Source organism: Saccopteryx bilineata, chromosome 4 (genome assembly GCF_036850765.1).
Source record: "Saccopteryx bilineata isolate mSacBil1 chromosome 4, mSacBil1_pri_phased_curated, whole genome shotgun sequence".
NCBI lineage: Eukaryota > Metazoa > Chordata > Mammalia > Chiroptera > Emballonuridae > Saccopteryx > Saccopteryx bilineata.
Genome location: NC_089493.1, coordinates 144694708 through 144717323, shown reverse-complemented (window position 1 = coordinate 144717323; position 22616 = coordinate 144694708). Strand labels below are relative to the sequence as shown.

Genomic DNA, 22616 nt, shown 5'->3' with positions numbered 1-22616 from the left:
AGATTCATAGTGTTTCTTTACATGTAATCATCCCCATGTCTTCCTCCCCATCCCGCCTCACCACCCCCAACACACTAATCTTCTTTCTGTCACTAGAGATCACTTCGCTTTGTGTACAGTTTTATAAACATAAATTCATATAGTATGAACTTTTTATATAACATTCTGAATAGACAATAGACTCAATAGACTATTTTTCACAATATTCTGAATAGACTTACAAAGTGATCATCCAGATAAATCTTGTCTCTATCTGACATCATAGTTTATGATATTACTGACTATATTCTCTTTCTTATACCCTATGTGCCTATAACTATTTGTAACTATGAATTTTTACTTTTTAATCTCTTCCCCTCTTTCATCCATTCCCCCAATCTCTCTCCCATCTATCAACTGTCAAAATATTCTCTGTGTCTATGAGTCTGTTTTTGTTTGTGTTTATTTTATTTTTTTAGATTTCACATATAAGTGAAATCATACAGCACCTGTCTGACTCACCTCACTCAGCAGAATACACTCCAGGTCCATCCATGTTGTTGGAGGTGACAAGATTTCATCCATTTTCATGGCTTAGTCACATTTCATTGGAAATATGAAACATTCTTCTTCATCCATTTATTTGTTAATACACTTTTAGGTTTCTTTCATATCTTGGCTATTGTAAATAATGCTGCAATGAACATATGGATGTGTATGTCTTTTTGATTTCGTGTTTCGGGTTTTTTCAGATAAATATCCAGAAATGGGATTTCTGGGTTCTTTTTGGCTCATTATAGCTTTTGTTGTAAAGTCTATTTTGTCTGAGATAAGTGTTGCTACTCTAGCTTTTCTTTTTTATGTCCCCATCTTCATTAAATACTTTTTTGCATCACTTTACAGTCTGTGTGTGTCTTTCAAGCTGAAGTCTCTTGTACACAGCATGTAAGAGTCTTGTTTTGTTATCCATTCAACCACTATATGCCTTTTGATTGCAACAGTTAATCTATTTGCATTTAAAGTAATTGTTGATTGATATTTAGTTATTGACATTTTATTATTCATATGTTTAATCTTGTTTTTCTTCTTCTTAAAGAAGGCCCTTTAACATTTCTTATAAAATGGTGGTGATAAACTCCTTTAGCTTTTTCTTGTCTGGGAAGATCTCTACCTATCCTTCTACTCTAAATAATAGCTTTGTTGGGTAGAGTAATATTGGTTATAGGTTCTTGCTTTTCATCACTTTGAGTATTTTGTGCCAATCCCTTCTAGCCTGCAAAGTTCCTGTTGAGAAATCAACTGACAGTCTCATGGGAGCTTCCTTGTAGATAACTAATGGCTTTTCTCTTGCTGCTTTTAAGATCTTTCTTTGTCTTTAACCTTTGTCATTTTAATTATGATGTGTTTTGGTGTGGGCCTTTTTGGGTTCATCTTATTTGGGACTCTGTGCTTCTTGGCCTTGTATGTCTATTTCTTTTTCCAGGCTAAGGAAGTTTTCTACCATTATTTTTTCAAATAGGTTTCCAATTCCTTACTCTCCCTCTTCTGGTACTCCAGTGGTGCAAATGTTGGCACCCTTAATGTTGTCCCAGAGGTCCTTTAATCTATCCTTATATTAAAAATTATTTTTCTCTTTGCTGTTCTGATTGGGTGTTTTCTGTTACCTTGTCTTCTAACTTGCTGAGTTAAGCCTCTGCTTCATCTACTCTATTGTTGATTCATCTAATGTATTCTTCATTTCAGTTTTCATATTTTTCATTTCTGACTCATTAATTTTTATGGTTTCCATGTCCTTTTGTGTGCTGTTGAAGTTCTCACCAAGTTCCTTGAGCATCCTTATAACCATTGTTTTGAACTCTATATTAAAATTGTTTGCCTTCATTTCATTTAGTTCCTTTTTCTGAAGGTTTCTCCTGTACTTTCACCTGCGGAATATTTTTTGTCTTCCCATTTTGGCTACTTCCCTGTGCTTGTTTCTGTGTATTAGGTAGAGCTGTTATGTTCCCATTCTTGGTTGGGTGGCCTTATGTAGTAAGTGTCCTGTGGAGCCCAGTGGTGAAGTGTATCTGGTCATCTGAGCTGGATGCTTGAGGTGTAGCCTTGTGTGGGTTGTGTGTGCCCTCTTGTTATAGTGAGGCTTGATTGCTATTGGGAGGCATTGACCCTCAGACTGATTGGTTGTAAGGACTGGCTGCAACTGCAATAGAAGAGCTGTTGTGCAGTGTCCTGACCCTATGAGGCAGGATTTGCTTTCATGGGGCTCTCTGGTGCTTTCTGAGTCTGCCCTCTGATTTTGTCATTTGTCAAGATGGTTGGGTGATGCTCTAGTGTAGTCTGAAGCTGGCCACCAGGTTTGTTCATTTGGGGGCCTCTTAGAAGATGCAGACCAAGGTCATTGGCTGCCTGTGACCTCCCCAGGGCCACTGGCTATGAGCTACAGAGTGATCTCCAAATGGCTGCCACCTGTGCTAGGCTTGCAGTAGGGGTGAGGAGGTGCCCAGGAAAGGCTACACTGTGAACTGAGGTTGGCTGCCTCTAGCGCTGGACTTGAGCGCTAGAGCTGTGCTCTGCTTAGCAAGAGATGCAGGGCACACTGAGGCCAAGGCTGCTTGTTTAGGTTTGGGAAACTTTGAGAAATTGTAACATGAGCCAAGACTGGCCCTTTGTATGGAAATGCCACTGAAATGGACTTGTGTGGGTCCTAAAGTTGGGTGGGGAGGGGTTGCATGGAGTTACCAGGGCAAACAGTGTGAGCCTGGTTGATGGAAACGCAGATCTGACACCTGCCTGGGTCTGTAGGTGGAGACTTAGGAAAGGAACAATGGCTTCTGCCAGCACTTTTTTCTGAGAAAAAGCGGCCCTGCCAGTCCTTTTCCTGAAGCCGCATGATTCAGTTCTTCCAGTATGTCCCTGGCGTCTTTCAAATACTGACTGCCCAAGCATGGCACTCAGAACAAGTGAGTCTGAGAGCAAGTCTGTGCGGAGGCCCGTTTAGAGGAACGCCTGGGACTCCAGCAGTGCTCTGTCTCACTCTGCCAATCTTCACTGGTTTTCGCAGCCAGAAGCTAAAGGGTTCCTGGCACTGGAAGTGCCTGAGCTATGGTGCCTGGTGTGGGACTGGAACCCCTAGATCCTCACGGGAAACCTCTGTAGACAAGATACCCCTCTCATTTCTTCCTGTTTCTGCAAATGACAGCTAAAGCCATCGCTGGCACTAGTTCTGCAGATGGTAATGCTGACCACAGATGAGAGGGTTACACATCATCATCTTCGAGGCAGAGCTGATTTTGCTGATATTTGACATTGTTGTCAAAAGTAGAAACAAATTTCCCCCAAAGTTTTCACCTTCTGTATTCATTGAAAATCCCAAGACTCCAACCTGCTTTTTCCATCAACTCTGCGAAGTCCTGTCTGCCAGTGCAGGGCAGGATGCCTTGGTGCGGGCACCAGAGGGGCTCCTACCGTGTCTTTGTTTCAGCTGCCCTGGATGCTATTCCTCTGCTGGGGGTATGCAGATGTCCAGTTTTACTATCTCAGATTCCACTGGCTAGGTTGTGCCAGATTCCATTTTCTCTTCTTCTAGGGATTCTAGTGGGCAACAGAAGTGAACAATAAACACAGAAAGAGGGAGGCGATGGCTACACCCAGGAGCACAGCCTTTCCTTTTGGTGGTCCATGAGCCCATAGACTGGGCCTGATCTTGGAGCCACTGGCCCCTCATAAAGAGAAAATCCATTTGGAGAACTTGTAGCTGCCACCCAACCCTAGAGGCGACATGTCACAAGGTTCTGTGGACAATGTAGCTGCTGCCCTACTCAGTTACCGTCCTAAGATATCATAAAGCCTGAGAACCATGCTGTCACTACCCTGTGTGTAAGTACGGAGGAAATAATCTCTTCTATCAAGGCAAACTTGTGATATGAATAAAATGCACTGTGGCCCTTCCCCACCTTCTCTCCAGTCATACTTCTTACCTCCTTCTTGCAACTCTGTGTCTCTGTTCTCTATAATAACTCATGATTCATACCAAAATTAACATCTTTATCCTCAAAATGCACACTTTTATTTCCTATCAGCAGGCTTTAAAAAATGTTTTGCCTGCAGCAGGACAGAGGTACAACTTTACATACTTTCCCAAGAGCTGGACAATCCATCACTGAGCAGACACCTTCAAATTAGTCTCTGCAGCCAGTATCTGCACCACCTCTGCTCAACAGTAAGGCTGTGGAGGGCATATCTGTGTAAGTGAGTAGTTATCTTTGTTCCAGCTCTCGGGGAAAAATAGGCTGTCTTGTCCGTACAAGTGATTCCCTTCTGTTAAGAGGATTTGGGAGGCAGCGGGCCTCAAACTGAGTTTTCCATAGCACTCACTAGCTATGTAAACTTGGGAAGGTCACCTAACCTTTCTGAGCCCAAGTTTTATGTGTATAACATGGCACTGATATCATCTCTATATATGGTTGCCTTGAAAAGGTAATTCATGCATATTAAGTGAAACTACTTTCCAAACTATAAAGCACTGTCTATTTGAACCCAAATTGTCATCACTGTTGTCCACCTGCACACAGTGTCCAGCTTCCGAGACTTCTCCAGCATTTCTAAAAGTAACAGCAGGTGCCTTGATTGCGCTCGGGTATGAATGAGTCCCTAGTCTCCTTGATAGAAATCCTATTGCTCTGCTCTGTCAGACCGGTGCCTCTCCTGCAAGCACAGTTCCCTCACCATCCATCCAGCACCTAGAGCCCTGGCCATATCTCTCTCCCCTGCCTGACCAGGTGCAGTCCTCACTGGTGGCTGTCCTTAGCCCTCTGGACTATACAGCAATGTAGAGGGGCAGATTACTCTCTTTCCTTGTGGTATTCCAAGGCAGTGTGGCTTGGTCTCCACTGTATGAATATAGAGAAACAACTATTATTATTATTATTATTATTATAAAATACATACAACAAAAAATTTTCCATTTTCACCATTCTAAAGTGTACAATTAAGTGGTATTAAGTACATTCACAATGTTGTCCAACCATCACTACTATCTACTTTCATAACTTTTTATCACCCCAGCCAGAAGCTTCCATGTTGGTTAGCCACTAGTCTGTTTCCTATCTCTACAGAGTCACCTATTTTGTATATTTCATATAAACAGAGGTATACAATATGTGGCCTTTGACATCTGGCTTCTTGCACATAGCATCATACTTTCAAGGTTACCCTTTTTTATTTTATTCAGTGTTCATTCTCTCCCTGGGACCAGGAGTGTATGGCATCCACCATGAATAATAACTCATACTCCTTCCCTGCAGTCTCTAGAACCCAAGCCACCAGCTCACCAACTATGCCCACATATGCCTGAACCTGAAAAGTCCAAGAAGTGCTTAAATTGAAATATCCACTAGAGTGATGATAATAGCACAATGTTACACTTTGTGTTAACAAAAGTGAGAGTGTTGTTAAGAATCCCACCTCTTTTAGCATTTAAACACTGTTTTGCTTTCTGTGAACCCTAAGGTGTTTCAAATACCTTGCTAAGTGAAAGATACACTTGTTATCTTCCAGAATCATTCATGGACTTGCTCTTCATATATAATGGTATATGTTATACTTTTACTTTCCATTTCCCTGACTTGAAAGTAATCTTGTATGAACCTCATTGAATATAATCCTCATACCCCAGCTGGTATGACTATTTCTGTGTGTAGTTTCCTGAGAAAACCTTTAACAAAATAGTGAAAGTGAGAATCTTTTTTTTATATAGTGGATATAAAGAAACTGAACAAATGGAGAAATGCAGTATTTTTGGTTACTCCTTTGTCATGTTAAATTATTTATTTGGGAAGTTTCAAGCCACTAGTTTTGCCATAGTGTTTCTTTCTCTCTAGGAAATTCAGAGTGTGGTGGAATTTTGTCCTGTGTTTCTTTTTCAAAATTGTAAGTTTGAAAAATTTTAAATGGCCTGCCTAACCAGGTGGTAGCACAGTGGCATCAGCCTGGAACACTGAGGACCTAGGTTTGAAAGTCTGAGGTTGTCGGCTTGAGTGCGGGCTCTTCAGCTTAAGCTCAGGATCATTGACTGTGTTTGCTGGCTTGAGGCCAAAGGTCACTGTCTTAACCCAAGGTTGCTGGCTTGAAGCCCAAAGTCTCTGTCTTGAGCAAGAGTCACCAGCTCAGCTGGAGCTCCCCAGACAAGGCACATATGAGAAGGCAATCAATGAACAACTAAGGTGCTGCAACGAAGAATTGATGCTTCTCATCTCTCTCCCTTCCTGCCTGCCTCTCTGTCTCTCTCTTTTTCCCTCTCACTTAAAAAATAATATAATGGCCTAATGTAAATTTCTATGCATCTCTTTTTCTTTCATAACTACTGTTATTGTAGTTCAATTTTACACTTAACATTGGCCTGTATAGTGTAGTGATCAGAAATAGAGGAAACAATTATAGAAGTATATAAATAAAACACTAGGAAAGAAAGTAAACTTTTTTTTTTTTTTAATGAGAGAGAGAGAGACAGACAGGAAGGCTCAGAGATGAGAAGCATCAACTCCTACTGGAATCACTTTAGTTGTTCATTGATTGCTTTTCATACATGCCTTGACGGGGGTGGGGGTGGGGGGTCAAGCTGAGCCAGGGACCTGCAGCCAAAGCCAGTGTCCTTGGCTCAAGCCAGTGACCTTGGGCTTCAAAACAGCAACCTTTAGACTCAAGCCAGCTACTATGGGGTCATGTCTATGATCCTACGCTCAAGCAGGCAAGCCTGTGCTCAAGCTAGAGACCTTGGGGTTTCGAACCTGAGACCTCAGTGTCCCAGGTCAATGCTCTATCCACTGTACCACCACCAGTCAGGCAGAGAGTAAAGTCTTTAATCTTTCATAAATAGAGTCAGAGTTTTATCCCCAAAGTTATTATTTTATCTGCAAATGTTCCTATGGGTCAAACATGTTCTTGAACTTTCCTAACTTGTATCTATATCTCAGTATGTATTTAATAGAATTAGCCATTTAGAGATTCATATTTTAGCATTTTTTTAAACTTTTGTTTTCATACTATTGTGCAGGCAGCTCTGTGTTTTTTTAGACAAGAGTTACATTACATTCAGGTACAATCCCCTCATGCTTTTCTTTGCGTCTAGCCTATACCTGACTGTATTTTATTGTTTGTGATTTTTACCATATTAGTTTATGTGACTCAGAAGTTTAGTTTAGGTTATACCTTTCCAGGCAAGCGGCAGGTTTGGGACCATGTCTCATTAGTAGGTTATGGTCTGCTGCACCTACCCGTCTGCCCAAATCTGCCTGCCAATATTCCCCAGTCTTTCCTGTTTCTAAATGCTGATTTAGATAAATGCTTTTCTAACCTAAATGAAACAGGATGGTGTTTAAGTCAACTATGAAAACAAGCACTGACATATGTTCCCTCACCTGAAAGAAATCAGGACAGGCTTGATTTAAATCAGGCTGGAAGCAAGATGCAATCAGTTTCCCAAAGTCTGGAAGTCTACCCAAAGAAGACATCCAGCCTCACTCCCCCAGGGTCCTCCAACTGCGGAAGAGCCTGGGAGATGAGGATTCAGCCAGGCTCCCAGGTCTTCAATAATATGTGATTTTGCACAATAGGAGCCAAGGGACAGAAGAGAATGGCAAAACTAGACCATACTCTTCAAGTTCCAATAAATTGGATGATGACTGGGTATTTTTAGTGTACAGACTTGATGTCTCAGAGCAGTTTTAGGTTTTCAGAAAAATTGAGCAGAAAGTAAAGAGAGTTCCTGCTTATTGGGTATTTTCCAGCCCTCTCTCATGCACACCACCTCTAACTTTAGAGTCCAGACACTATATTTACACGCCAGGCAGGACACAATCAGACTGAGTGTTTGAGCCAACCTACAGTAATTCATTGACCCAGAGAGGACTTGCCATCCTAACTGGTCCAACACGGAAACCCAACATGTTACCTGAGGACACAGAATTGGTATCTGTGTCCCTGAAAACGGTCAACTATCATTGTACCACTGTAGCTCTGCCTTGCTTTATGTAAACCTGAGTTTCTATTTAAAATATGGCTTATACCAGAGGCTAATTTGGAATGATCCATCTTCCTTCCACTTTCACAAGATAGGTCCCTCACCTTCTCTAAGGTCTCAAGTCATTCAAAACTTCCCAAAGCCTCTGTTCCAAGCTATCCATTCTCCACACTGTCCTTCAGAAATATCACTTGAGCCATGCTGGCTTCTGGGTTTCTCCAGCCCAGAAGATCTTTTTTTGGTCATTTTGGTCAATGTCCACAGTGTTGACCAGTTAGTCAATTAACTGATCTGGATCAAGCATCTAAAATTAGAAGGACTCTATAACATTTACCCCAAGCCTGATCATTTCTTATGATTTCATCTTATCTCCACAAATAGAGTATAAACTCCTTAAAGGCAGGCAGGACTATGTCGCCTTTTTAAATACTACATATTACCCGACACAGTATTTGTGCCTAGCTGCTATTCAATAAATTTTACAAAATGATTTCTATTTGATTTCCTTACTGAGAAAGTTCTCTGTGTGTCTTCAGCACATGGGTCAACATACACAGAAATACATTCTCAAAAACATATTTGTCATTTTACAGAATCACTAAATTTTTTTTAAGGAAAAAATTTTTTTTTAAATAGGGACTATGCCTGACTAGGCGGTGACACGGTGGATAGAGCGTCGGACTGGGATGTAGAGGACCCAAGTTCAAGACCCTAAGGTCGCCAGCTTGAGTGCGGGCTCATCTGGTTTGAGCAAAGCTCACCAGCTTGGACCCAAGGTCGCTGGCTCGAGCAAGGCGTTACTCAGTCTGCTGAAGGCCCACAGTCAAGGCACATGTGAGAAAGCAATCAATGAACAACTAAGGTGTCACAATGAAAAACTGATGATCGATGCTTCTCATCTCTCTCTGTTCCTGTCTGTCTGTCTATATCTCTCTCTTTGACTCTGTCTCTGAAAAAAAAAATAGGGACTAGTTTAATACCGCAAACAGAAGTTATTCCGTTTGGAAATCTTGACAAGTTCTAGGTAAGGAGGAGAAAAATATTGCATTCCACCTTATGCATTCAACATTGATTTTTATATTTATTTGTAGGCTTCTTGGAAAGCTTTTAGAATGAGATTCTGAGAAAGAAGGAAGTGAACTTGTAGCAGTAATTTTCTCTAGATCATTCTTTGGCCAAACTAAATGTCTTCCTGCTGCAGAATTGTTCTGTTTTAGATGGGTACCTGAGAACAAATTAGTGTGCTCAGTGTTACAACAGCTTGTCCCACTAGCTCTTACTTTTTACATAACGAGAAAAATCTTGAAAGATTTCATTCTCTCAGTTCCTTGCGTGTCCTTGAGGTGCTAATGTGACTAGTCACTGCAACGCATCACAGTCACCTACTATATATTGTTATATAATCCTCCCAGTTTGGGGGGTCTATGTGTCTTTGATTTGCAGGCAAAAGATTCAGGCTCAGGATTTTGACTCTGAAAAACAGGGGAGCATGTACTATCTTTAAATTTTAAAAGAACTATAGAGACTTGAAACTGACAGGTCTGAGCAGGCCAGCAGGGGTCTGCAGTAGCGAGAGTGGCGCGATTAACTGAGGTGATAATGAAAAGATTACAAACTATTTAGTTTTCTATTTTTAACTCCTGGCGACCATTTACTGAAAGAATTAAACTGGTTGAACTTTAACCTAAATCAAACCTTGAAAGCAGAAGTGTATTTCCCAAGCAGTGTGGGAGGAAGAGAAAGTCCTGGAACACGTGCCCGTTTCCAGTGCACACTCTAGGCTTGTTCTGCTCAGTACCTTTCAAAGGAATACCTTGATGTGGCACATTCTCGTCCTCCTTAAAGTTTACAATGATCCCCAAGAGTGCCTCTTTCTCCCAGAGTCCCACGCTGCATCTACAAAGAGAGCTTCGGGGTGAGAGGGCGAAGTGTTTCTAAAGGACAAGCTGCCAAAGGCGCAGCGAGTGCTGCCGCGTGTTTCACCGCGTTTCTCTCCTTGCAGCTACCTCATCCCTGAACTCCCAGCTCCAGCAGCTCCAGCAACTCCAGCCGCTCCAGTCGCTCCCGCCGCCCGCGCCGGCGCAGCACCAGCCGCCGCCGCCCCCGCCGCCGCAGCCCAGCCCGCCCGCCCCGCAGCCGCCCCCGGCGCCGCCGCAGCCCCCGCAGCCTCAGCCCCAGCCCCACCCCCAGAGCCAGCCGTCGCCAACCCGGCAGAGTGCCAGCCCTCCGCAGAAACCCAGCCAGTCTCCGGGGCGCGGCCTCCCGTCGCCGCTCACGCCGCCCAATCCTCTGCAGGTACGCCCCCGCCGCCGCGGGCACCGGGCACCACCCCGGGCGGTGCTCTCCCGGAGGCAGAGCTTAGCATCCGGTTCGGCAGCGTCCAAGTCAAATTGATCTCCTAGGCGTCAGGTAGAGGAAGCAAACAGCAGGCAACTGGGGGTGCCCACGAAGGAAACAAATAGAGCCCCATCGATGTGACCCTCCAAGGATAAATGTTATCTGCTCCTCCTGTGAGAGGCCGGCCCTGCAAGTGCACTTGTAGCCCGTAATAATTCCATTTTATGATACTTTTTGAAGGCAGCAAAGATAGCATCCAATTAAAATTATTACTAGCTCAGTTTTGTAGCCCCGCGGAGAACTGTATCTCCTGTCCATGAGGCACAGTGGTTATTTCTCTAGATTATGAATACAACAGTGTCTTATTTAAGTACTTTGTGCTCTTTTGTTTCTATTTTTCTAAAGACTCTCTGGGGTTAGGAGGATAAAGAAATTAAGCCCCAGTCTTATGTCCCAGATTCCAACCATCACTCCGTGGACTAACAAGTAGTCTACATTCATGCCAAGAGCCTCAACAAATATGCGTCATAAAGATTATAAAAAGTAGTAAGCTTCTGTATAGTTACTGTATTACTGTGAAGGCATTCAAAGTAGATAATTCAGGCTAATCATGAATGCTCATCTTTAATCTACATCATTGAGGAGCAATGGAGAAGAGCGTTCAGGAATATCTAACTTTATAGTTCAGAAAACCATTCTTAACTTAATGGCCTTTAAAATAAATTAGCTTCAAAACGTAGTGACTGTGATGCCAACCCATCAGATCCTGAAGTTTATAGCTCATTTTAGACTTACATAAGGATGTTTTCCCCCCATGAGATCCCAGATGATTGAGTACATTTTTAGTGCAATGACAAAGTCCGGCAGAGTGAGCAGCCTATGCACTCATTTCAAATACCAATCCCCCCAATTCTCCATGGTGGGGCATGCAGCCCTCCCCACTTTTGGATGACAATAGCCATTGCATTCTTAGGGCCAAAATATATAGGAAAGCACCAGTCACAAGGCAAGTAGATTTAGAGATTTAGTATTTTACAACTAAATTTGTTTGTTATGTTTGGTATTTTAGAACCATTTTTTTTCCCCCTGTGAAAATGGATTCTCAGTAGTAGCCCAAAATTTTCCTGGAAATGAAATGTTTGGATTAGAAGAGTAATTGTGTTTTCCCTGACACGTGGGTCATGGCTACTTTCTACTTGAACATTTTCCTGAGTTGGGTTTGTAGATGTAGTTTTTAAAATATCACAAGTCCAAGACAATGTAACACCTTTGACATAACACTCAAATAACACTTAATAAGTCTTCACTGTACACTTGAGACAGTAGATATAAGCATACTTACAAGATGCGTGGTTATAGCCATCCTAATATTTTCAGCATTTGGAATTCAACTCTATTATCCCAAAGAATGGGTTTAATGCTTATTAGGCACAAATTAGACATACCTGTACACCATGTGATTAAACACGTCCTCTTTCCAAGCCATCAAAATAAGTGAACTTACCAAAGAGAAAGCCTGTTCCCCTCTGAGGGAGATTACTTAGCTCTTACTCAGCTGTTATATCCAGTCCAGTAGTCCTTAAAGCTGCGTGAAAGCCTTGAGTTCTGTGGACATCAGCCTCCTCTGGACTCTTGCAGCTCATATATCTCTATTGGCCAGTGAAAACAACCCATTTGAATGGCTGTTGATGGGACTGTAAGATGAAGTGACCACTCAACCTCATGGAAATAAGTTGTATTAGGAAAATTTCTGAAAGCTCTCTTCATGGTTTGCCATGGAAATTCAGGGGCTAGTTTTCTGTTTGTTTGTTTTTTGGCAACAGATGAAGCCTCAGAGCCTCAATCTTTCTTTATAACCCAGAGAGAATATTCTAATTTTTCTCTGTTGGAGTTTTAACTTATTAACTTAATAAATACACTGGTAGATAATATTCCAACTTCTTTGGATCTAATGGATAAAAAACAAAGATGTGATTTGGTTAAAAGAAAAATTAAAATATTGCCAAATAGATAAAGAACTAATTTTGAATAAATATGTATCAGTAGGAATATAAGGTGTGTTTTCTTTACTATAGGCATATGTAAGGAAATGGAGAAGTCCATAACTTTGAAATAGTGTTTTTTTCTACTCTAACTGAAGGGTTTTGGCATTTGTACAACATGGAATATTTGAACTTTAAAAAAAGAAAACTATTTAAAAGGAACTCCAAATGAATCAGCATTTTTGTTTGAAGATTATTAAGGGAATAAAGATCAACTAAATAAATATATGGCAGCTTAAATTATATTAAAAAATTTTATTTCCATCTGGGCTTTATCTTTTTATATTACTGAAAATCTGTTTGAGAGAGATTAGTTTATAACTATGCAAGTTAGATTGTCAAGGAAAGCCAGCAATTCAGAAGATTTTTTATTTTAAAAAAAAGCTTTGAAAGATAACAATTACCTGTATTTTGAAACTGATGTTATATCTTCAGAAAAAAACTAATAAAATTGGATTGTGTGGGTATCTATAGATGAGGTCATTTTTTCAAGATGAAATAAAATTAATAGTGGTGGCAGGTGGTAAAACTCGACTAAAATTCTCCAAATAGTTCTTGTCAGGTTTTTCCATAATTTTGTTCTATAATTTTTTTCACTCTTCAAATACATTCCATGAACTAGATTATTTTACAAAATCAGGTGGTTGTTTCAAGACAGATATGAACCTAAAGCATTATCACTTCAGGGGAAGCTCAGATAGGAAACTAATTTCATTCATTAATTTTGATCACTCAGAGTTATCGGAGAGCTAGTGCTCCAGAGTGGAGGTCTGTTTTTAGATTCTCCATTGAGACTTAAGACTTGCCTACCTCATAAATACAAAGTTTTCAGGGGACAGTCAGTATAACTAAGTAAAGCAGACTTGGGTATAAAACTCATAGTCAAATGCTGAAAACAGTGTGTGAGACAAACAAAATGCATCTGTGAGCTGAAATCAACCTCTGGGTTCCAGGATGGCTCTCAGTTCCTATTCTTCTTGCTGCAGATTCTGGGCTACAGGCTGGGCCAGGATCTAAAACTAGAGTGTATTGGGTAGAAGCAGATCAGAAACATAAATGAAAGCAACATAAATGAAAGCAACTAATTTGGGGGTTGGGAGGAAATGGCCTAATCATTCTTGGGTAGAAATAACAACGCACAATTTTAATTTCAACATCTCATTTTGATCTGGATAAAGACCCCATAAGCATAAGAATGGTGAAATAAATATCTCCCTTCTATGACCTCTGAGCTGACTTTCCTTCAGGCTCTTCCTTGGGGGTTTTCATTTACACTAATGAAATTCCAAAGATTGTGTAAAAGCCATATGTGTGCACACTCCTTCTTGAATGATCTGGAGATGGGGTGGACATGGTTGGAGCCTAGTCATGGTGCCAGGGGAAGGGAGGTTTGAGGCCTCATTCTTGTTCTGACCCTGCTTCCAACTAGCTTGCGAGTTTGTACAGGTCACATTGGTTCTCTGGACTTTATTTTCCTTATTTGTTATATATATATGGGCTATATGATTTTTAAAATCCTTTGCAGACCTGTGAGTCTATGATTTAAGTGTTAGTAGGACTCTAGAATTTTATTGGCTGTTGAAAACCAGATGGTCTTAAAAATTCTGAGTATTCTTCAAGGTCAGATTAATTTCTTCCCACCCAGCTGGGTGGCAGAGAGGAAACAAAGTGGGGACAAACATAAGTGGGATAATGATAACAGAAGCAGATTTTATCTTAGCCATGGAGTGCAAATTAAAGTCAAGTTTTCCTCCTCAGAAGAGTCGCCGCTGTAAGCTCCAGTCCCAGATTGCTTTTCCACACCTATACATTAGAGAGGCTTAAGAAACCAAATGCTGCATTTAACCTTGGCCTTCTGCATACCATCTTCCATGGCAGGAAGAAGGATAATCTTTTCCTTTTCTTGTTGTACTGCACATTTTAATAAAACAGAGGGAGAGAGAGCTCAGCGGAAGCAGCTAGGGGAGAGAAAGCTATCTGCCTGGATGAGGAATGAGAGGCATGGTCCCCTCCTCAGGTGAAATTGCTCTAGAAAGAGCATAAAGTCATTTCTGACTGTGTGCATTTGCTAATGTAAAGGTTTCGTTACCACTCAGGCATACAAGACTAAACTGCGTCAGGATTCCACCTCTGTTATGCAGTAAGCACAGCCTGCTTCCTGATATTTTCTCACTGGCAAACTTTCAGGACTAAGTTCCAGAGTGGATAAGTGATACACTGTGAATGAGTGGTACATGATCACTTTTTAAAACTAAGAGCCCAACCTTTCAGAAATAGTTAGACCCAGACCTACATGAATTTCATCCTTTTAAAAGGAAACGATGTCCAATCATGGCTCCTTCTTAGAGAAAAGGCCCAGTGTCCTGGGCCAACCTTCTCTCCCCAGTAGTTTGTCTCAATCAATTTAACATGATATTTATCAAAGCTTTGTGGCTCTAAGTATTTCCATCTATGAAGGAAAGGGGTTAAATTAAATACTTACTAGAACTCCATTCATTCTATTTAAAGTTTTATGTTACAAACCCCTAAAACTGCATTGGGTGACTGATGCAGGTGCAAGAGGAGAAAAAAAATTTCTCAGGCTGGAACTCTGTAAATTAGACTAAGAAAAGAGATACTGACAAAAGAAAAACAAACAGTTTTATTAACAAATGAACAATACATTTTTGGAGAAGTAACAAGACAAAGGAAGAGAACTATAAGCTTCAAGGGGTGGCAAATTGTGAGAAGTTGAATGTATGGGAAACTAATGTGGATAAGGGCTAGTTTTAGCAAGATTTGTTTTACAGATTCTTCTGGTGCCATCTATGGGCTGATAAGGACCTAGATTATACCCAGTAATTAATTTTTGTCCTTCCTGATGTGGGAGGATGGGGTGTTCAGGGGGGGAGAATACCTTTACAGATTTATGCCCTGCTTTTAGGTAAATAGGGGGATGATGAAGAGCTTTTCTTGTATCTGCTTTTCTTAGTTGCTATCAGCTAAAAAAAAAGGAAGAAAAAGAAAAAAGAAACCCTTCATGCCATAGTGGCACGCTGTGGGGCAGCATATTCTGCTACCCCTTGCAGGCGTGTTCACATCACTACTTTGTGGTCATTGTGAATTCTACTAGGACGCAGACATCTCCACGCCTACACAGGGCTGAATCACTGTGGGGAATTCTCTCTGCCTGGACCAGTCTAAGGTGGGGCAAGCGAGGCATTCATCTCAGAAAGAAAACTGATGCGGGATATTCCCAAACCTGCAGCAATAGATATAGGGTATTTATTTGTTCATTTATTGTGAGAGAAAGACAGAGAGAGGGACAGACAGACAGGAAGGGAAAGAGATGAGAAGCATCAATTTTTCATTGCGGCATCTTAGTTGTTCATTGATCCTTTCTCATATGTGCCTTGGCCGTGGGGCTCCAACAGAGCAAGTGATTCCTTGCTCAAGCCAGCAACCTTGGACTCAAGCTAGCAGCCTTGGGCTTTAAGCCAGTGACCTTTGGGCTCAAGCTAGTGACCATGGGATCATGTCTATGAATCCACACTCATGCCAGAGACCCTACACTCAAGCTGGTAAGCCCATGCTCAAGCCAGTGACCTTGAGGTTTTGAACCTGGGTTCTCAGCATCCCAAACCAATGGTCTATCCACAATGCCACTATCTGGTCAGGCAAGATTGTAATATTTAATATAATATATTTAAAAATCAAAAAGGAATACCAAAATATTAGTAACAGTATTGAGCCATATTGGAGCCTGAGGCAAAAAGAAGACTCAATAATACTGATTTGTTGATCATGAATATTTTGCATTTATTTTGATTTTTTTAAATATCAAGTTAGATGTTATTCATCTTGATTACTGTGTCTCAGAGCACCCTTAAATTTTGTGTCCCCATCAGTGCCTCACTCACCTCACTCTGTTCTCTCCCAGCTTGACTACCAGCTATATAAATGATTTAATTAGCAAATATTCTCCAAAGTCAATGGCATTCTGTCCACTGTAAATTTCAGCCAGATCTTGGATTTTACTTTCTAGTTAAACTTGAAAGTGGCACTAATTTTTTTTCTGTAGAGGAACATAAGTGTATGTTGGATAATAGATGAGGCAGGGAAGTGTGGTAGAGATCTATCCTCCTTAACTAGGTATTACACAGGTCTAATAAATCAATCACTTTTTATTAAATTGAAATGTTAGGACAATCAAGTAACTTTTTTGGCTGACATTTTTCACTGAACTAATTTATGGTTTTATGAAATTGAGTAAGTTTGGTGAAAATGACAGACGTAGACAACATTCTCCCAGAGCTATCCAGGCTGTGAGAGCCTTCTAAACACTGGAAGAGTCCACACACACTGCATAATGCTTCCTCTTGGGCTAAAAAACCAAAAGACACTTTACTATTATAAATGAGAAAATTTATCCAAATCCAGAGAGTTGTTGTGAACATTAAATATAACATACTGATAAAAATGCTTTTTATGCTATAAATTTGCTAAGCAAATGTTAATTATACTATTGAAGTAAAAGAGTGTGAGTGTATTTCTGTTCATACTGCCATTCAGCAAATTGAAAGCTTCATTCATTATTCACTCATTCAGCAAGAGGTCGGGTGGGAAATTGGAATCCCTTTACCCAACCGTATTCAGTGCTGAATAAAATAAACAAGATATATTTACCCCCATTGTCTGCAAGGGACAATTTTTTCTTTTATGAAAGAAAGAAAATCTCCTTTAAAAAAAAACCCTCAGTTCAACATTACTGACATTTCAAAGAATTTATTACAAGCATTTGAGATCCAGGAGGAACAACAAAGTTGATATTGCTTTGAGAGTGGCAGGGGGGAAATTAGTTTACCAAGAATACACTTTATATACTGCAGTGCTTCTTTGTCACCGTCTACATGTGCCATTCCTGGGTGCTGCTCTGCAGATTAGTCAAATCATGTAGAAAGGGGTTGAACAAAGGAGACATCATGTTCCCACCCCTGACTAGGGGAACTCACATCAAGTATTAATAGATGGAAAGGGTGCCAGACTGAAATGGGGGTTGGAAATGCTCTTGTATCATTTGAACATGGCAAGTTATTAATTTCTCAAGGGAAACAGCATGGCTCTGATCATGACGGAGCAGATCCATGGTCTGTCTGCAGCAAGCTCAGCAGTGAGCCTGGATCCACGCACACCATCCAGTCCCACCAGTGTCTGTTGGATGTGGCTGATAAATTATCCCAAAGTCTAGTTCAGAATGCTGCTGGAACACTTTTGCTTCCATGTGCACAGAAGCAGGTTTTAGCAGCACTTTGAGATGCCCAAAATGTGCTGGCTGCCACTTCACTCTGAATGAGCAAAGCATAGCCAGTGTTGATGTTAACTTAATGCAATTGTCTTGTGCTTTTACGATCAAGTGCTATTCCTTACATTTTAACCTCAATTCATTTCCTATAGGTTTGGGATAAATTTTCCACAGGCTTTAAACTGATTCCCACTGTATAGACTTGCAAGTGAATATTATCCAGGCTGTAAGACAGCACTTTTATTGTTATCTACAAACATTTATCAACTCTCTTTGTTGTGCATTGTGGCCTAAGGGGAGGTTTGCAGAACGCACAACAGGGTGCTGTAAAGGCAGCATGGTCTTTATTTTTATTTATTTATTTATTTTTAAGATTTTATTTATTTATTATAGAGAGGGGAGATAGAGAGAGAGAAGGAGGGAAGAGCAGGAAGCATCAACTCCCATATGTGCCTTGACCAGGCAAGCCCAGGGTTTTGAACCGGCAACCTCAGCGTTTCCAGGTCGACGCTTTATGCACCGCACCACCACAGGTCAGGCCGGCAGCATGGTCTTTAGAAGCAGACAGATCTGCTTGCAGGTGCTAGCTCTGCTGGGCACGTGGGTGAGGACAGCCCATCCTTCAGAGCTTCAGTCTTCTCTTTGGTGGGAAGGCTGGGGATTCAATGAGATGACTTAAATCAAAGTATCTAATTCAGTTCTTGATAGATAGCTGATGCTAATAATTATCAGCATCCTGATTGCCTTTTTTCTGTCTTGACTATAGATATTATAATCTAAGGAGGAATGTGAGATGAATAGACTCAAAGTTGAACAAAAAGCAAATAGTAGGGCCTGGCTAAGTGCATAGAGCATGGGCCTGGTGAATGGATGTCCCTGGCTAGATGCTGAGTCAGGGCACACAGGAGAAGAGACCATCTGCTTCTCTTCCCCTCCCTCTCCCCCTTTTCTCCCTCTTCCCCTCCCACAGCCAGTGGCTTGATTGATTCCAGCATGGCCTGGGTGAGAGGATGGCTCAGTTGAGCTTTGGCCTTAGGTGCTAAAAATAGCTCAATACTCAAGCATTGGTCCCAGGCAGGGTTGCCGGGTGGATCCCAGTCAGGGAGCATGCGGGAGTCTGTCTCTCATCTCCCCACCTCTCACTAAGAAAATAAATAAATAAAAGCAAATAGTCATGGGAATATTAAAATGCTTGTGTACGCAATAAAATTATACACAGTATATATATAAACTAGAATGAGGCTAATAATGACACATCTGTTTTGTAGCATTGGTGGAGTCAGAGAGGGTGGGAGGATTTCTGAGGAAGTGGCTTTAGAGGAGGGTAAGGGGCACACACGCCACACCAGGAGAGCCTGCATAGAGCCTGGGAGAGGTGTAGAGAGCTGCAAGAAAGAGAAGTGTAGCCATGTGCTCCTGTGTTCAAGAATTCTCACTTTGACTCGCAGAACCTTGGTTTCTCCACCCATATTATTACAAATAAAAATAAAAATGTTTTTCTTCTAAATTCCTAAAGTTGTGGTTTCTAGTGTGTGGGTAAATGGGAAGAATCTTGGTAATCCCAGTTCTGCCCCTAACTAGCTGCATGAACTCGGACAGATCACCTAATCTCCAGGACTCGTTGTGTCACTTGTTATATGAAAAGTTCCTATTAGATGATCTTTATGTCCTTTCCAGTTCCACAGCCTATCTATGAAATAGCACAATTAAGGTGATTTGAATTACACAGAAAGATCTACATTTATACAACACCATAACCCACAGCACACATGCAGTACTCAAGAAACATGCCTGAAAATATTGGGTTAATATTTGCAGTGTGTTTTGAAATTTACAAAGTACATGCATTGGTCTCATGGGTTCCCAGTTCTAATCAGAATAATTACTATCATTTAGCAAATGCATCTATGTATCATATATTCTCTAAGTACTTCAGTCTCTCATTTTCTCCTCTCTTCCTTAGAAGAGGCAAAAATTATTTTCATTCAGATCTAAAGAAAGTGGGTCTCAGAGAGTTGAAGCTACTTCCTCAGCGTCACTGGTCAGACTTCAACATGTCTCCATTACATTTTTCTGTCTTTACAATGTTCTTTTGGGTTGTTAATGAAATATGTATTCTTATTTCTTTACTTGCCTTCTGGTATATTCTAAAATAATATTTTCTAGTGTCTTCCACAAAATACAAGTCCAAAAAATTTTTTGAAAAACAGATTCCATGGTAGGTAAAATAGATGATAAGTGATCAAATAGAGTGAGAGATACTGCACACTGTGAGACAGTTCAAGCTATTTCTCAGTAAACATTAGAATACTGAAAACTAAAGACATCCTGCAACAGAGATATCTAGTTAACATGATTTAACCAATGAGTTCCTAAACTTGAATAAACAATGAACCTTTTCCCCCACATAACACTAATTAAAATCCCATAGAAAACCCTTCAGGAACCCTTGCTCTAAGGCCTCCTTCTCTAATTATTGTAGCATCCACATAACTAAAATAATCTTGTATTTCCTTACCTAAAACATTATGCAAATTCTACAGACCTATTTCAATGAACTTGACAGAGAAGAAAAGAAATCAGAGAAAGATGAGGAAAGACAGGAAAGAAGAACTCAAAATCAAAGCAACAGGAGGGAAAGCTGAAACCAAGAATGGTCCTTATATTTGGCAATGAGCAAAATCACTTAGCCATCAATTAGGGAAGGTCTGGCTGGGTTGCCCCTCATGGCAGTTGAGGTCTTGGAGACCTTGTCTTTCAGGTGGTGGTGATTCCTCCCCCTCTTTGTCACTGCCTATGGTTTCTCCTGTTTACACCACTCCTGCCAAGCGTGGAGAAGGGACAGGGCACCACTGGACACCTAGCCCCACACACATGGAATCAAGAGTAGTGAGAGAGGGATGCCCTTGATTCACCTTACCCACATTCTTTCATCTTCTGACCTAGGAATTTCCTGTGGTTAAAAGATTCCTCAGTACCCTGAGAACCTCATTCTCTATCCCTGTGTTTTAACAAGGTTTGGATTCCAAACGACAGATCAAATCAGTCTGAAATCTCTGTGGCAATCCAGGACTGTCTGTTAGCTCACCAAGCTGTCAGTCTCCATGCCTGTGGGACATTGCTCCCATCCTGGCTCTTTTTCTTGTTAAAAAATTAGAAAGAAAAAGCCCTCCGAGGCACTATGTTTTCCTTTTCTCATTCTCCACTATTGAGAACCCAACTGGGTGTTCTGATTTCAAACAGAATACTGAGCCCATGTGAGTGCAGAGTTAGGACAGAGAAAGGAGCCATGCTGAGAATACCAACTCCAGAGTCTCCTCTTTCACGCATAAGAAGAACCCACATAGCAAAGGTTCAGGTGCTCATTGGAGTGGTTGTCAACTGGAAAGGGCAATTCTGTATCTTTGGCCACTTGGTGGGGTTGCCCACAGGGCCACAGATGAATGCAGCAGTGAGGGGAGCACTCTGTATTTGTATGTTATACCTCTCTTCTGGAAGCTAGTGGTCTGCTTCAAAAGGCCTAGGTGGGCTTCCAATTGATGCAACCTTTCCAGCTGACACATTTTGTCTGAACTGTCATTTGACAGGGATCAGCCTGGCACCACAACTTAGTTTTTTATACCATTCAATTGTCATATAAAGAAATAAAGTTAGGGATCTCCTTTTCTCAGCTGGGCTCCATCTCCTTGCAGAGGCTGGCTGTTCTTTTCTGAGCCGAGCTCTCCCCTTGCATTGTGAGGCTGCACGTGTGGCATGAAGAGAACAAAGCAACATGGAAGGGTCCAGAGAAGAAAGTGATGAGGAGCCCTCTCACTGCCCCCAAGGAGAGTTCTCCTGAGTCTGCTTACCTTGGAAACTTCTACTTCTCAAATCAAAGGGAAAATAATCTTATACTCCTATAGAAGGTTCTAAAATTGAACTTCTTGGCCTGACCTGTGGTGGCACAGTGGATAGATAAAGCGTCAACCTGGAAATGCTGAGGTCGCCGGTTCGAAACCCTGGGCTTGCCTGGTCAAGGCACATATGGGAGTTGATGCTTCCAGCTCCTCCCCCCTTCTCTCTCTCTGTCTCTCTCTCACTTTCTGTTTCTCTCTCCTCTCTAAAAATGAATAAATAAAAAATAAAAAAAATTTAAAATTGAACTTCTGTAGAGGAGTTGCCTCCTTCAGTACCCTGGCAGGGGTCCCCAAACTTTTTACACAAGGGGCCAGTTCACTGTCCCTCAGACCGTTGGAGGGCCGCCACATACAATGCTCCTCTCACTGACTACCAATGAAAGAGGTGCCCCTTCCAGAAGTGCGGTGGGAGGCTGGATAAATGGCCTCAGGGGGCCGCATGCGGCCCGCGGGCCGTAGTTTGGGGACACCTGCTACTGCATGGAAGGAATTTGCGGCTAAAACCAAATGGTCCTTGAACCCAACCTGGGCAAAGCAGAAAGTTATTAAAGACTTAAAAAAAAATAGGATATTCTCCAAACACCTTGCATGTACCAATCTTACTGAATCCATTTTAAACATGTTCAAGGCACAACCTGCATAATACTATATATTTATTGCCAGTGAGCTTCCTTGAGTGATATAGTAGGTATCTTCATAGCAGAAAGGAAGCTCTCCAGGGAATCAAATATTTTCTGGGCCATGGGCACCATCTCACTACCTTGCCTGACCTCCCTCCCTCTTCTTTTTTTTTAAAATTTATTTATTAAATTTAATGCAGTGACATTGATAAATCAGGGTACATATGTTGAGAGAAAACATCTCTAGATTATTTTGACATTTGATTGTGCTGTATACCCCTTTAATTGTCTTGTCACCTTCTATCTGGTTTTCTTTGTGCCCCTCCCCTCCCCCAACCCCTCTCTCCTTCTTCACTCCAACCCCCTCCCCCCACCCCCCACCCCTGTTGCCATCACAGTCTTGTTCATGTCTCTGAGTCTCATTTTTATGTCCCTTCTATGTATGGA

General features: G+C 41.4%; 1 protein-coding gene across 1 annotated transcript in view; it reads left to right on the top strand.

The window, feature by feature from the left end:
- POU6F2 (POU class 6 homeobox 2) overlaps window positions 1–22616 on the top strand; it is a 602035-nt gene that overhangs the window by 429816 nt on the left and 149603 nt on the right. Inside the window, 1 exon segment of the mRNA XM_066276613.1 lies at window positions 9996–10288. Within this exon segment, the coding sequence (XP_066132710.1) occupies window positions 9996–10288 (293 nt within the window).